General features: G+C 42.3%; 1 protein-coding gene across 1 annotated transcript in view; it reads left to right on the top strand.

The window, feature by feature from the left end:
* The first annotated feature begins 8,975 nt into the window (after positions 1-8,975).
* Positions 8,976-14,020, top strand: part of USP8 (ubiquitin specific peptidase 8) — a 31,780-nt gene continuing 26,735 nt past the window's right edge. Inside the window, exons 1-4 of the mRNA XM_075207933.1 lie at positions 8,976-9,119; positions 11,700-11,873; positions 13,063-13,207; positions 13,770-13,855. Of these exons, the coding sequence (XP_075064034.1) occupies positions 11,770-11,873; positions 13,063-13,207; positions 13,770-13,855 (335 nt within the window). The 5' untranslated portion in view covers positions 8,976-9,119; positions 11,700-11,769. The remainder of the gene's footprint in view (positions 9,120-11,699; positions 11,874-13,062; positions 13,208-13,769; positions 13,856-14,020) is intronic.

Raw genomic sequence — 14,020 nt, forward strand, 5'->3', positions numbered from 1 at the left:
CTCTTTAAATGAAGGAAGGAATTCCGTATCCTGTAAACCTGCTACTAATTGGCCAGCCCAGGACTCCATAGCTGTAGCCACCCACGCAGATGCAAACAAGGGTCTAAAAGAAGAGCCTGCCCCAAGAAAAATATTTTTTAGGAACCCTTTGTCACGGGCACTAGGAGTCTTTACCCAGGGATCACCAGGTGATGGACTTACCAGAGCAATATAGGTGGTAATATGGTACTCTGGTAGCGGGGTGATCACGGAACAGGAGACAGCAGATGGTAGAGAATGCTCGTGGAAAGTCTATGACTAGCAGCACTGGTAATATATAGGTAATAGTACACGAGGAACTGAATGGACAAAGGAAACGTAAAGGTAGTCAGTGGTCTGCGGATAGCAAGTTGTACCACTGCTATAGTGAGGAGGAATGTCCAGAAGTAACGAGGAGGTGATGAGAGTCAACGGTCTGCGTTAGCAAGTTGTACCGCTGTCTAGGTGAGGGAACGGAATCCAGGTGGAGGTATCCGGGAAGTCAGTGGTCTGCGTTAGCAAGTTGTACCACTGCTATGTGGAAGGATACTGGAAACAGGTGACACAGGGAACAGGAATCAGTGGTCTGCCACTAGCAAGTTGTACCACTGAAATATATATGTGAGGAGGAGCACGGGGAGATAAATGTAATGCAGAGTATACACGGGCACACTGAACTTGATCCCACGATGATATGCACAAAGTATTAATAACTGAGCAGCACTGCACAAATATACAAAGTCACAGGAACTATCCAGACTACAAGGTAACACAGTCAAATGATGGCAATAGTCTCAGTGGATAGGTAACTCCAGAGAAGAACAACTCAGTCCAGCAAGGTATGCAATACACGAGCACAGTCAATGATAAGTATGCATACCGTGGTTCAGAAGAGCAGGCTGTCAGAAAGGAGTGCAGGGATACCTGAGCGGCAGGAGGCCGGCAGGCTGCGAAGTCCCAGGGAAATGGAAGCGGAATCCAAGTAGGTGCAGCGCACAGGTAGGTAGACCAGCAACGATGGAAACAATACTCAGGAAGCAGTAGTATATAGGACTGGTCGCCTGGAGATCACTGAAGAGTAGAAGTGGTATGGCAGAGAAGACAGCAGCGGAGCGTTGATCCAATGCAGACAGGCGAGTTGACACAGGCAGGAACACTGTAGAAGCACGGAGAGCGGATCAGCTGGCTGCAGACACGAGGAGTACTGGAGGGTAGCGATAAGCAGGACACTGCAGATACACAGAGGTAGCGGATAGGAATCAGCAGGTGCAGTCACGATGAAACACGAGAGAGTTGAGGTAAGCTGATAACTGTAGTGCACGGAGGCAGCGGATAGGAATCAGCTAGAGCAGTCACAATGAAACACGGGAGAGTTGAAGTGAGCTGATAACTGTAGTGCACGGAGGCAGCGGATAGGAATCAGCTGGAGCAGTCTCGATGAAACACAGGAGAGTTGAAGTGAGCTGATAACTGTAGTGCACGGAGGCAGCGGATAGGAATCAGCTGGTGCAGTCTCTATGAAACACAGGAGAGTTGAAGTGGTCTGGAAACCACAGGAGAGTTGAAGTGGCCCGGAAACCACAAGGGAGTTGAAGTGGTCTGGGAACCACAGGAATCAGCTGGGCTGAATACACGAGGAAACACAGGAACACTTTCAGAGGCTCATGGGGAATGAGACTCCAAGATCAGGCAACGAGGTATAGACAGCAGGTGCTTTAAATAGGGAGTGTTGCCTGATCAGCCAATTAACTAAAAGGAACAGATACTGAAGGTTTGAAAGGGCTGCACATGCGCAGACCCTCAGGATGGTGGACGGCCACGGTTCCTAAACATACGGGAAGAAGCACTGACAGTCTGGTGAGTGACACCCTTCCAATCTACGATCAGTGGAATCCTGGAGAACCGCTGCGCCTGGAACTTGCAAGGTGGTATGACGTGCCAGCCTAGCCACCGGAGTATCTACCTTGGGTAGCTGTTCCCAGCAAGATACATCCTGTTCGTCTAGAGGATAAAGCATAACATATCTACGAGGGACTTCTTATCTGGATGTTTCCAGGCAGATTCAGCAATTTCCATAAGTTCAGGGGAAGTAGGAAAGCAAATAATTTTAGGTCTACTGCGCTTAAATAAACCCTGGACGGAAAGAACTAAATCCTCTTCCATGCAATCAAGGGTCTGACGCACTGCTAACACCAAATCCTGAATCCCCTGGTTTCTGGAATTTTCATCCCAGTCACCTAATTGTACAGAATCTGAATCCTCTCCTACCTCGCCAGATGAGCCGTCAGAATCAGAAAGTAACAAAGGATGAGAATGGTGAGGGCGCTTTGCTCTGGGAGCTAAATGTGTAGAAGAGTCTAAGAAACTATTCAATCGGTCCAAACGCTTCCCCAAGGTGGTATGACCATGCAGGTTCAGATTGAGATGTGGAGGGCTGTACCTGAGACAAGTCATGCACCAAACTGCCTGAGTTCCCAGTCTTAATTATTTTGCTAGAATTTGCAGAAGCAGAGTATCACGCGCCGGGTGTTCGGGCAGCGCACCCGGCAGACGAGTGTCGGCAGATGGCAACGCATCCCGCTGGGTGCCGCCATCTTGGATCTCGGTCTGCGCATGCGCATATTCTGCAGCTGGACTAAATCCCTCTGTCTCTTTCTCATTGGTCCCTCTCCTTGGCGGCTAGTAAAAGGCACCTCCTCACTTTCTACAGTGCCTGTTCTTTGAGTCACCTCCTGGTGATAGAAGTGGCTTCCCTACATGTTCTGCTTTTGTCTGCTAAGCTGACGCTCACCTGCTGCCTTCACTATCCTCTCGTCTGCAGAGCTAACGCTCATCTCCTGCATCTACACCTGCATCTACGTTACATTCGTCTGCAGAGCTGACGCTGCTCCTACTACATTTACCAGAGTGGTCTGCTAAGCCGACGCTCACCTGCTGCCGTCACTATCCTCTCGTCTGCAGAGCTGACGCTCCTCCTGCTGCATTTACCACACAGTGGTCTGCAAAGCTGACGCTCATCCCCTGAATCTACGCTACGTTTGTCTGCAAAGCTGACGCTCCTCTTGCTCCATCTACCGCACAGCGGTCTGCAGAGCTGACGCACATATCCTGCATCTATGCTACATTTGACCGCAGAGCGGACGCTCCTTACGATACAGTTACCACACTGATCTGCAGAGCTAACGCTCATCTGCTGCATCTAAATTCTGTTGGCACCGCTGACCACTCCTCCTACGGTGCTATTCCCTGTAGACTTCCCAAGGGCTTCCGTACAGTACTCTTAGTGGGGACCGCGACCTGCGAGCCAGACGCAGCTAAGACCATACTGCTTTGCGGCAGTTCCTGGTGAACACCGTTTCCTCATTAGACTCCGCACCCTGCTAGAGTAGTGCAAAACTGTACGAATCTCTAGGATTCGCTGCACCTACTGGATTCTTTTGTGAGAACCGTGACACAGAGCCAGAATCCACTCCAATTACATTGGAATTTGTCTCTGCCTGTCTATTGATAAGCTGGGTGAACATAGAAACTGCTCCAAAGAGCAAACCCATACCGGTTCCACCACCACGGCGGAAGGGCCACCCCGGGACTGCTCGCCCTTTGCTCCCGAATCACACTTTGCATACACAGCCCCTTTGTCCACTTGTCCTACTGGTAGTTTAGCAGAACATTTAGAACAAAATATTTAACGCTTACACGCTTTCCTTTGTCAGACATTTTATATATATAATTCCTCTCACAAATTAAATATAAATTTCTTGTGTTCTCTTCTTTTTTACTTATTTTTTTTAGAAAAAAAAAATAGCTTTTAGCAAATATATTTAACTTGTGCACACTAAAAAAAATAGGTTACCAGCCCTTATTTCAATAGGGTAAGGGTGGGAATAGGGGAACAGGTTGTGAACTCAGAAAATATACATACATATATATATATATATATATATATATATATAGACTATACCTACATATGTATATCTACATATCCCCTATGGGGTACTAAGCATTTTTAACAACAGAGGAATCTGAAGAGGATCCTGAGGGGAGAAGTCAGCAGAGCCCTGTCGTCCAGCAGTCTGTGTCTGATCGAGTCGCTGCCCAGTCCTGTCAGGTAGAAAAGGGCGGGAAAATCTCCCTCCTCGGGATCTTCCACCGAGCAGCCAGCAGTCTTAAACTACCTCCGGCTGTCTTCTTTGTCATAAATAAAACCTTGGACAGCTCAGTCCTGTGAGCATATATTGTGCCTCTCCTATTGCTCACTCAGGACTCCTTCCGCATCCACAACACCTCCTGCAGCTATAGAGATCCAAGCCCTCCCTCCGCCTCAGCGGGGGACTTGGTATCTCCCAACCTGTCCGGCCTCAGACGTAGTGCAACACTCTCTGCCTTATGGCGGTGTCGGACCCGCCGGGACAGAGTGATGACAGGCGCTTAGCGCTGTCACCGCTCACTAAATACCACACAAACGTGTCGTTTTTTGTTTTGTTTTTTTTTTAAAAAAACCTTTCTTGTTAAAGGAACGGAACTTTGTTCCATTATAAATATCTATGAGGAAAAAATGTTAATAACATTAAAACCTCACCTACACTCATTTGAAAACTAATAAAAAATAATAAAATCTAACACTAAACAGCAGGTACTGCTAAGCAGTACCAAACGCAGCCCAACTCCTTGGGCACTTAGACATACCTGAGGTGGATGGGGTTGCAGAGGGGAGGAGTCAGCAGCAAGTTTAGTTCTTAACTGTTTAAGTGCCAACTCCAACGCCCTCGGACAACCCCAAGTTAGCAGTGTCCCCCAGAATTGATTATGATGGAGAAAAAAATGTATTTGCACCACTTGCATTGCAACATGATTTGTATGAGGGCAAATTTGCTCCTAACGCTAAATGAAGCCCTTACTGTACCTAATCTAGGGAGATGTGGAATACACATACACAGGCCCCTTGCAGTGGACATTTGTTCAAGGGAACAAATTTGCACAACCCATATTGTGGAAAGATCCATACTCCAAAATCCATATACAAAGAACAGCTATGTATTTCACAGATTACTTAAAACCAAGTGTTGAAAATATTATAAATATTATATTAAAAAATAATGACATATACAGTTTTATACTTACATATAATTAGATTTTTCAAAATGGGAATATGAGTATTAACAAAATCATTAATAGGACTTTTCTGTGTGTATTATTATTATAGGGTCCGGAGAGGATTTGATTTTTACTGATTTTTCTCTTACTGATGGAGGCTTATTCTAAATGATGATTGGCAACCCTACCCAGAGAATAGATGTGCACTTCACAATCCACACACAGGACATTGCTGTCACAAGGGCATATCCTTTGATGGAAGTCAGTGACTTGTATGTCTGTCAGGCTTTTCCACAAAAAGTGCAGGGGATACTGAGCAACTTTAGAACTATTTTCATCCATATTTAAAATTAGTAATTGGTTAAAACTAGAGATGAGCGGGCTCGGATTTCGTTAATCCGAGCCCACCCGAACAGTGCGGATCCGAGCACTGTTCGGGTACTTCCGGCCACCTAAGAAATGCAAAACGAGGCTATGACATCAAAGTCTCGCGTCGGATCTCGCGAGACTCGGATCTCATAAATGCCCCGCTCGCGGCCGCCATCTTCATTCTCCCTGTGGTTACTGAAGAGGGAGGTTGATGTGCTCTGTCCTGCTGATTACTTCAGTCAAGTGGTGCTTTGTCCTGCTGAGTCCAGTAGTACTTTGTCCAGTGCTCTGTCCTGCTGATTACTTTAGTCAAGTGGTGCTTTGTCCTGCTGAGTCCATTAGTACTTTGTCCAGTGCTCTGTCCTGCTGATTACTTTAGTCAAGTGGTGCTTTGTCCTGCTGAGTCCAGTAGTACTTTTTCCAGTGCTCTGTCCTGCTGATTCCAGTGGTGCTTTGGCCAGTGTCTGTGCTGCTGAGTCCAGTGGTGCTTTTGGCCTGTATTTGTTTCTGATAAGTCCATAGCAATTTGTTAATTAGCCAAAAATCTTTAAAAAAAAATTTAAAAAATACCAATTTTTTTTTTTTAAAAAAAAAATATAAAAAAATAATTTAAAAGGTATAAAAAATATTATAGAGCAATATATTCTTGCAGTCCCAAAAAAGAGGAACTGCCTTTTCGTTTACTACGTTCATTGTTTGTGCAGTCCCAAAAAAGAGGAACTGCCATTTCTATTACTACGTTCATTGTTAGTGCAGTCCCAAAAAAGAGGAACTGCCATTTCTATTACTACGTTCATTGTTTCTGTAGTTCCAAAAAAGAGGAACTGCCATTTCTATTACTACGTTCATTGTTTCTGTAGTCCCAAAAAAGAGAAACTGCCATTTCTATTACTACGTTCATTGTTAGTGCAGTCCCAAAAAAGAGGAATTGCCATTTCTATTACTACGTTCATTGTTTCTGTAGTTCCAAAAAAGAGGAACTGCCATTTCTATTACTACGTTCATTGTTTCTGTAGTCCCAAAAAAGAGGAACTGCCATTTCTATTACTACGTTCATTGTTTATGCAGTCCCAAAAAAGAGGAACTGCCATTTCAATTACTACATTCATTGTTTGTGCAGTCCCAAAAAAAGAGGAACTGCCATTTCTATTACTACATTCATTGTTTGTGCAGTCCCAAAAAAGCGGAACTGCCATTTCTATTACTACGTCCATTGTTTCTGTAGTCCCAAAAAAGAGGAACTGCCATTTCTATTACTACGTTCATTGTTTGTGCAGTCCCAAAAAAGAGGAACTGCCATTTCTATTACTACATTCATTGTTTGTGCAGTCCCAAAAAAGAGGAACTGCCATTTCTATTACTACGTTCATTGTGCAGTCCCAAAAAGGAGGAACTGCCATTTCTATTACTACGTTCATTGTTTGTGCAGTCCCAAAAAAGCGGAACTGCCATTTCTATTACTATGTTCATTGTTTCTGCAGTCCCAAAAAAGAGGAACTGCCATTTCTATTACTACGTTCATTGTTTGTGCAGTCCCAAAAAAGAGGAACTGCCATTTCTATTACTACGTTCATTGTTGGTGCAGTCCCAAAAAAGAGGAACTGCCATTTTTATTACTACGTTCATTGTTTGTGCAGTCCCAAAAAAGAGGAACTGCCATTTCTATTACTACGTTCATTGTTTGTGCAGTCCCAAGTTCCCTGAGTTGTCCCCCCTCCAGTGTTTACTCCGAAAGAGTTTTTAGTGCAGCGGGGAACCTGGTCAGTGAGCGGCGAAGGAGGTTGCTTCCGCAGAACGTTGAAAAAATGATGTTCATAAAAATGAATTATCAATTCCTCAGCACTGGCCTCCAGATACTACAGAGGGACCTGTGGTTGTGGAGTCCAGCGGGGACGAATTGATAATGTGTGAGGATGAGGAAGTACACACTGAAGGGGGAGAGGAATCAGAGGATGAGGATGAGGACGACATCTTGCCTCAGTAGAGCCAGTTTAGTTTGTACAGGGAGAGATGAATAGCTTTTTTGGTGTGGGGGCCCAAACAAACCAATCATTTCAGCCACAGTTGTTTGGTAGGCCCTTTCGCTGAAATGATTGGTTTGTTAAAGTGTGCATGTCCTATTTCAACAACATAAGGGTCGGTGGGAGTTCCCAAGGACAATTCCATCTTGCACCTCTTTTTTTGGCATTATGTGACCATCCAACAGTCGTTTGCCATGAGCACAAAGTACAACAGTAGTCATCCTATGGCAAAGCGGATAACTGCGGCCTTAACAGCTATGTTGGTGTTAGACGTGCATCCGGTGTCCGCCATCTGTGCAGTGGAATTCAGACCAGTTGGAGGAGGTAGGAGCAGTCATCTGTGCAGTGGAATTCAGACCAGTTGGAGGAGGTAGGAGCAGGCATCTGTGCAGTGGAATTCAGACCAGTTGCAGAAGGTATTGTGGCCCCGGTACCAAATTGGGTACCGGGGCCACTCCACCACGCAGTCCAGATAGATGCGTATCATATATTAAAATACATTGACTGTTGCTGCCAAATAAAAATTTTATGAAAATGACCTGTCATCGTCGAAAACAAGAGGTAGTGACGCGCTCGAACTACACCCTCTATATGCTGCAGAGGATGTAGGAGCAGCCATATGTGCAGTGGAATTGAGACCAGTTGGAGGAGGTATTGTGGCCCCGGTACCAAATTGGGTACCAGGGCCACTCCACTATGCAGTCCAGAAAGCTACCTCGGTGCAACGTTTTGGACTAAAAACAATATTGTGAGGTGTTCAGAATAGACTTGAAATTAGTGGAAATGATTGTTATTGAATGTTATTGAGGTTAATAATAGCGTAGGAGTGTAAAAAAAACCAAAAAACTGGATTTTAGCGCTTTTTATGCTTTTTTAAAAATAAATCACAACCCAAAACCCTAAATCAGAACCAAAACCTTTTGTCAGGTGTTTTGGCAAAACAAATCAGAACCCAACACCTCAAGCTAATTAGAACCCAAAACACTAAAAGTGCCCGGTGCACACCCCTAGTTAAAACATAATTAAATACAGAAAAGCTTTGTGTAAAGTATTTCCACGCGTAGATTTGAGCCAGGGCTTGACTCTATAATGTACATGTGAGTTTATTCACACTCGGTATCAAGTGGTGAATATATAGGATACTGATTGGGAGAGCAAGGCTGCAAGTATCCATCTCTTAAACCTTATGCCTGAAACAGTTACCTCAGTTCGTTTCATTATAGAACTTCTGACACTATTCTTCTTTTTACCTTCTCAGCACTACAAGACAGCAGAGAATGAAGAGAATTGTAGCTTTAAGTGAATGGCTGTGCTCTTTTCTCGAGTCTCACAAGTGCAGTGCTAAATGTACAACCTATAAATGAGTTATATATTACATCTGCTGATAACCTAGCAGGGGGTGTAAAATAAAACTAGTATCATCATATGGTCGCCCTCAGCGGCGCTGTACCCACTCCCCGGTACAGCCTCCCGTGACGTCATGGCGTCGGTCGCTCGCTCACACCACAAGGAAAACAATCCGTAGCCATTTTGGTGCGTCAGGCTGCAGAAGTTGTGTCTTCTGCCCTTGTGTGCAATGACGGATGGACTGGAAGAGAAGGGAACATGATGAGCTCGGTAAGTGTCGGATATGCAGTACAGCGAGCGGGTAGGTGGTGCTGGGGGTCTGCTGCTCCCCCCCCATGACATTATAACAGACCAGGAGCCTAATGGGACGTGTCATGTGATCTCCCTGTCACTGGGAGTGCTGCTTGTCTCATGTCGTGATATGACTATCACATGTCACACATGATGCGTTGCTTAACGTGCACATATTGAATTTTGAAACAGTTAAGCATTGAAGTGTAATAACATATTGTTGTTTATTGATACATGTTCTGCTTGTAGATGTGAAATATGTTTATACGCTAGGCATTTATGTGTAGTTTATATGCGTAACTTACTGTATTTTGCTTATGCAGTTACATATATATATTTAAAATATAAAAGCTATTTGAATAAATGTTTAAACTTTGAAATTTGTTCTGGTGTTATTTAAAATCTCCTATTATTTGGGGTGTTTTTAATCTGATTTTACCTTATGTTTTGTTGTTAAAATAAAAAGGATACATTTGAGAGGAAAAGTTCCTGTTTACTTCACTGCGCTGCGTTCCTCTGAGGTGGGTCGCACTGCCTCCCTGTAGGGTGCTTTGTGCTGTGCTCCTGCTTATTGGATTGTGTGGTGCAATGCAAAGATCCTCATAGGTGTTCCGGATTCTTCACACTTTTGCCAGAGTACTTCTTTTTGTGATTGCCCATCTGCTACCCGGGAGGTTTCTGTCCTCCCTGAGCTCGCCTTAGGACACCCATGTTACGGTTTGACAGGTGTACTGCCCCAGTCAAACTCCCCACCTGCCACGTCCTTGGAGCAAGGAGAGAAAGTCACACACTACCACCCCGATTAGGTTTTTCACTGTAGGTTGCAGTTACCTGTATTTTAACAGTCATTCAACTGTGGTGGTTACAGGTCAGATTGAATGAACATTAGAGTATGTAAACCTGTGTTATTCATATATGTGTACGTATGTTAGAGATTTTAGACTGTAAGCTCCAATGGGGCAGGGACTGATGTGAGTGAGTTCTCTGTACAGCGCTGCGGAATTAGTAGCGCTATATAAATAGCTGATGATGATGCCTACGGTCCATTACTGTAAAAAAACATAGGTGCACATGAGCAGAGCAATACAGCCCATGGATGCAATAAAAAATTGCATATGTTCTTTCAGAGTCCACATGCATGTTCTTGTGTACTCAGGATGTGTTTCCTATAGGCATGCTTATTATGTTTTGGAACAGAGCTCAGAGCATGATAAGCACCCATGTGTATGAACCCTAACACTGAAACTAACATAGAACACACATAGCTTATGCTACTATAGGCATATCCAAAACATAGTGATAAACTTATATGTTCATGACTAGTGTTAATGCAGGGTAAAGAAGACAGTTGCCTGATTCCCCCTTTTCCACTCTATGCATAGTTGACTACGCTCCCAGAATGTCCAGGAGACTCCCAAATTTCTGGGAGTACTCCCAGGAGAGCAGCAATTCTCCCTGATCCTGGCCGGCTATGTAAACTAAACAGAGGGGATGGGTCCTAGTGACATCATGTACCCAGCATCATTGCCACGCCCCCTGTTTTTATTGGTTCAGAGTAGTGATGGCTGTTTTGGGGGAGGGTCCAATGACTCGCTTCTTCTAGCCCCGCCCCCACACACCCACTTGCACCCTGGACCTCCTGGGAATTATCTTGCCCATGTTGGCAAGTATGATTCTATGATGTTACTTGTGTGTGTGTGCATTGTTCTCCATAGGACCAATTTCCAGGCTGCTCCACCCAGCTGTTTTACTTGACATCCATCTCCTATTATAATAGGCACTGTATGAGTGCTGCTGCCATCAGAGTGTGTTAAACCTCTGACCACTAGTCTGATCAGTCCAGCCAGGCCTAGATGCTTAGCAGCACAACACATTACATTTTCCATATTGGCACTTGTAATTTCCACTTTGAACACGGTATGTATGTATGAGAATATATATAGATTTCTGGAAATGCATACAATTTGTCATTGTGTTGCACTTTTTAGAAACTACAATTACTGAGAACACAAAAAAATAGCACTATGAACCTAGCCCTACTTCCCACACAGGAGAGATCCCTCTACTACAATTCTTTGGCTCTAATGCAGTCATGAAATCCAGCCCCTCTTCCCCTTCTCTTTTCCCAAAGTAATACCTTCGCGCTTGCTTCCCCCACCCCTCTCCTTGTACCCACCATCTGGGTTTCTGTAATGTTTCCAGCAAATGTTTCTCACGTAATTTTCAAAGATTGTTATTTACCCTATTTTATATTTAATGATTTTTGATATGTTATTGCTATGCTAAAAATTGCACCCTACCCCTTATCCCCATTTCTCTTTTCTGTACCCATTTACTTGTTAATTTGTATGAAATTCAAATAAAACTGTTAGAAAGAAAAGAAAAATTTCATAGGAATCTATTTGTTCATATTTGATGGGATGCATATTAGAATCACATGCATATTACTGTCTTTGTACCGTTCAGAATTATTATGTAATCTTGTAGAGTTTTGTATTCTTTTCATTTTTTGCATTTTGTGCTTACTGGTTGAATTCTTCTTTCTTTATTTTTGCAAAGGAGCACATTATCACTAGGGTGATAAGAAGATACACCCTCTGATGTAAAGAAAAGAAACCCTTAGTCCAATATGCCTACAGTATCTGCATTACCCAAAGAGTTGTATCTTTCCACTTCCCTGTTGGAGCTTAATAAGAAAGCTGAAGTTAAATCAGATGCAACTAGTACAAAGAGGTAGATTCTTTTCTTTGTGTTCAACAGTTACGTATGGGATAAATATTAGGCTCTTCCTTTTAACAGAAGTGTCTTGCAAAACTATCAAAGACCTCACATTGTTTATGGTGTATTGCTTATTCATGTATCCATTTAAGTGTTTACATCAGCTTTTAATCTGTTACAGCATGTTGTATGGAATACTAGCTATGGTAAAACTTTCCATGACACAAATTGCAGAGAAATGTGTTGCAATAACTGTTTGCAGAAGATTAATTGTCCAAAATGTTTTTTTGTTTTTCTTTTCTGGAACTGTCTCCCTGGGTTATAAAGGTGTGTGTATATATATATATATATATATATATATATATATGTTAACCCGTGCATGATACTCATGCATTCTAGTCAAATCAAGCTACTTAAGGTCTTAAAAAGGTTCTTGTCATGCATTTGGGCCTAGCCCAGGCCTCCTCAGGGGAAGAGCGTTACTTCCCGACGCAAGCGGCCTTTTTAATGTGTGTTCATGAGGTAAAATTACCTCACGAAAATGAGTTTGAGCCCTACCAAATTTCAGCCCTTTTTGAATTTTTTTTCCCACACACACTAAGAATTTAGTAGGTCAGTGTATAACTCCGCCCAGCAGGTGGCGCTGCAACTTTTTTTTTTTCGACAGACGCCACTAAGCATTTATATAGTAGAGATATATATATGTATATCTCCACCAGTTAGTTGTAAGCAATAGCATACTTACTTATGCGTCGTACCTCCTTGCTGCATACCAATTATGCTAGCAGTAATACAGCTTATGTATTTAGTACATAGAACACATTTTAGTACATGTAGAACACAAAAAAAAAAAAGTAGTTCAAAGGGAAAAAAAATATATAAACATCCTTCATGTTTGGCTTTTATATATTGTAAAGCTGGTTAATTCTGTTTGTTGATTAGTCATGAATATGATAGAAAGCTTGATGTACAAAGTGCAAGTGTAAAATACTGAACCTGACGACACCACTTGCTCATTGCAACAAAATATTTCTATAGATAGCAAAAGCAACATTGATTGTGTTGTTCTGATTTTGGATATAATACATTTATAAACATTTGTTAGTTTTTGAATTTCTTTTCTATTCATTATATTTCGCAAAGATGTGCTTCTGGTCTGTACAATGTACAAAATATTTACACTTCTTTATTTTTTATTATTTAGCTATGTTATCAGTGCTTCCAAGATCTTTAAGAAAGCAGAAGAATGCAGACTTGATGGAGATGAGGAAAAAGCTTATGTTTTGTACATGAAATTTTTATCTGTATTTGAACTTGTTAAAAAAAGAGCAGATTTCAAGCAAAACCAGGTACAGTTTTCTTTTGTTCTGTAAGATTAATAGTTTATGTAGAATGATAAACTGTCATGAGAGTTGTAGTCTTGTGAACTGCACAATATTTGTTTTAGATGGCTGTATATATTATTCAGTTATGTTTATTGCTTCTGTGTCATGTGAAAAGCATTACCAGCAACTTATGAAGGCTTTATGAAAGTGGATATAAAATAATTACAGTTGTTCTGGGTTTGTGCTAAATGCTGAATTTAAATATTGTGTTTGAGATAACAATCTCTCTGTTAAAATGCACCCTTCACCTGCATACAGTGGTTACTGCCATTCTGTGGACAATGCAGACTATCCATTCACTGGGGACTGATGACATCACTGACACATGATCCTATGCTGGGTACACATTAACAGTAGCATTTTTCATAAGTATAATCAGTAGTGAGATTCCGTATTAGAAGTTCTTCCACTTTATTCTCTGTGCTATGCGACTATCTTGTTCAGCAAAAAGATGGCCTCTATATATGTACATCAATATCTACAGATATTCAGCTCCAGCACTCACAGTTTGCTTGTTTTATTCTAGGATTATTTCAAGTCCTTACTTGGGCCTAGTACAATATTAAAGTCAATTGAAGAAGCAGAAAAACTGTCAAATAGCCTTAAAAACAGGTAAGTGTGATTTGACAGTTGATTGGTACGTGAAAACATTAGAGAGAATATTTAGGCTTTTGTGGTTATTCTGTTACAAAAATGTTGTCTTTATTAAATATGAAAATGATCTTGCTGTTTGCCTGAAGTTGCGTCTCCACAAGGTTACACCCTCTGTTTATTTTC

This window comes from Mixophyes fleayi, chromosome 4 (genome assembly GCF_038048845.1).
Source record: "Mixophyes fleayi isolate aMixFle1 chromosome 4, aMixFle1.hap1, whole genome shotgun sequence".
In the NCBI taxonomy this organism is placed as follows: Eukaryota; Metazoa; Chordata; class Amphibia; order Anura; family Limnodynastidae; genus Mixophyes; species Mixophyes fleayi.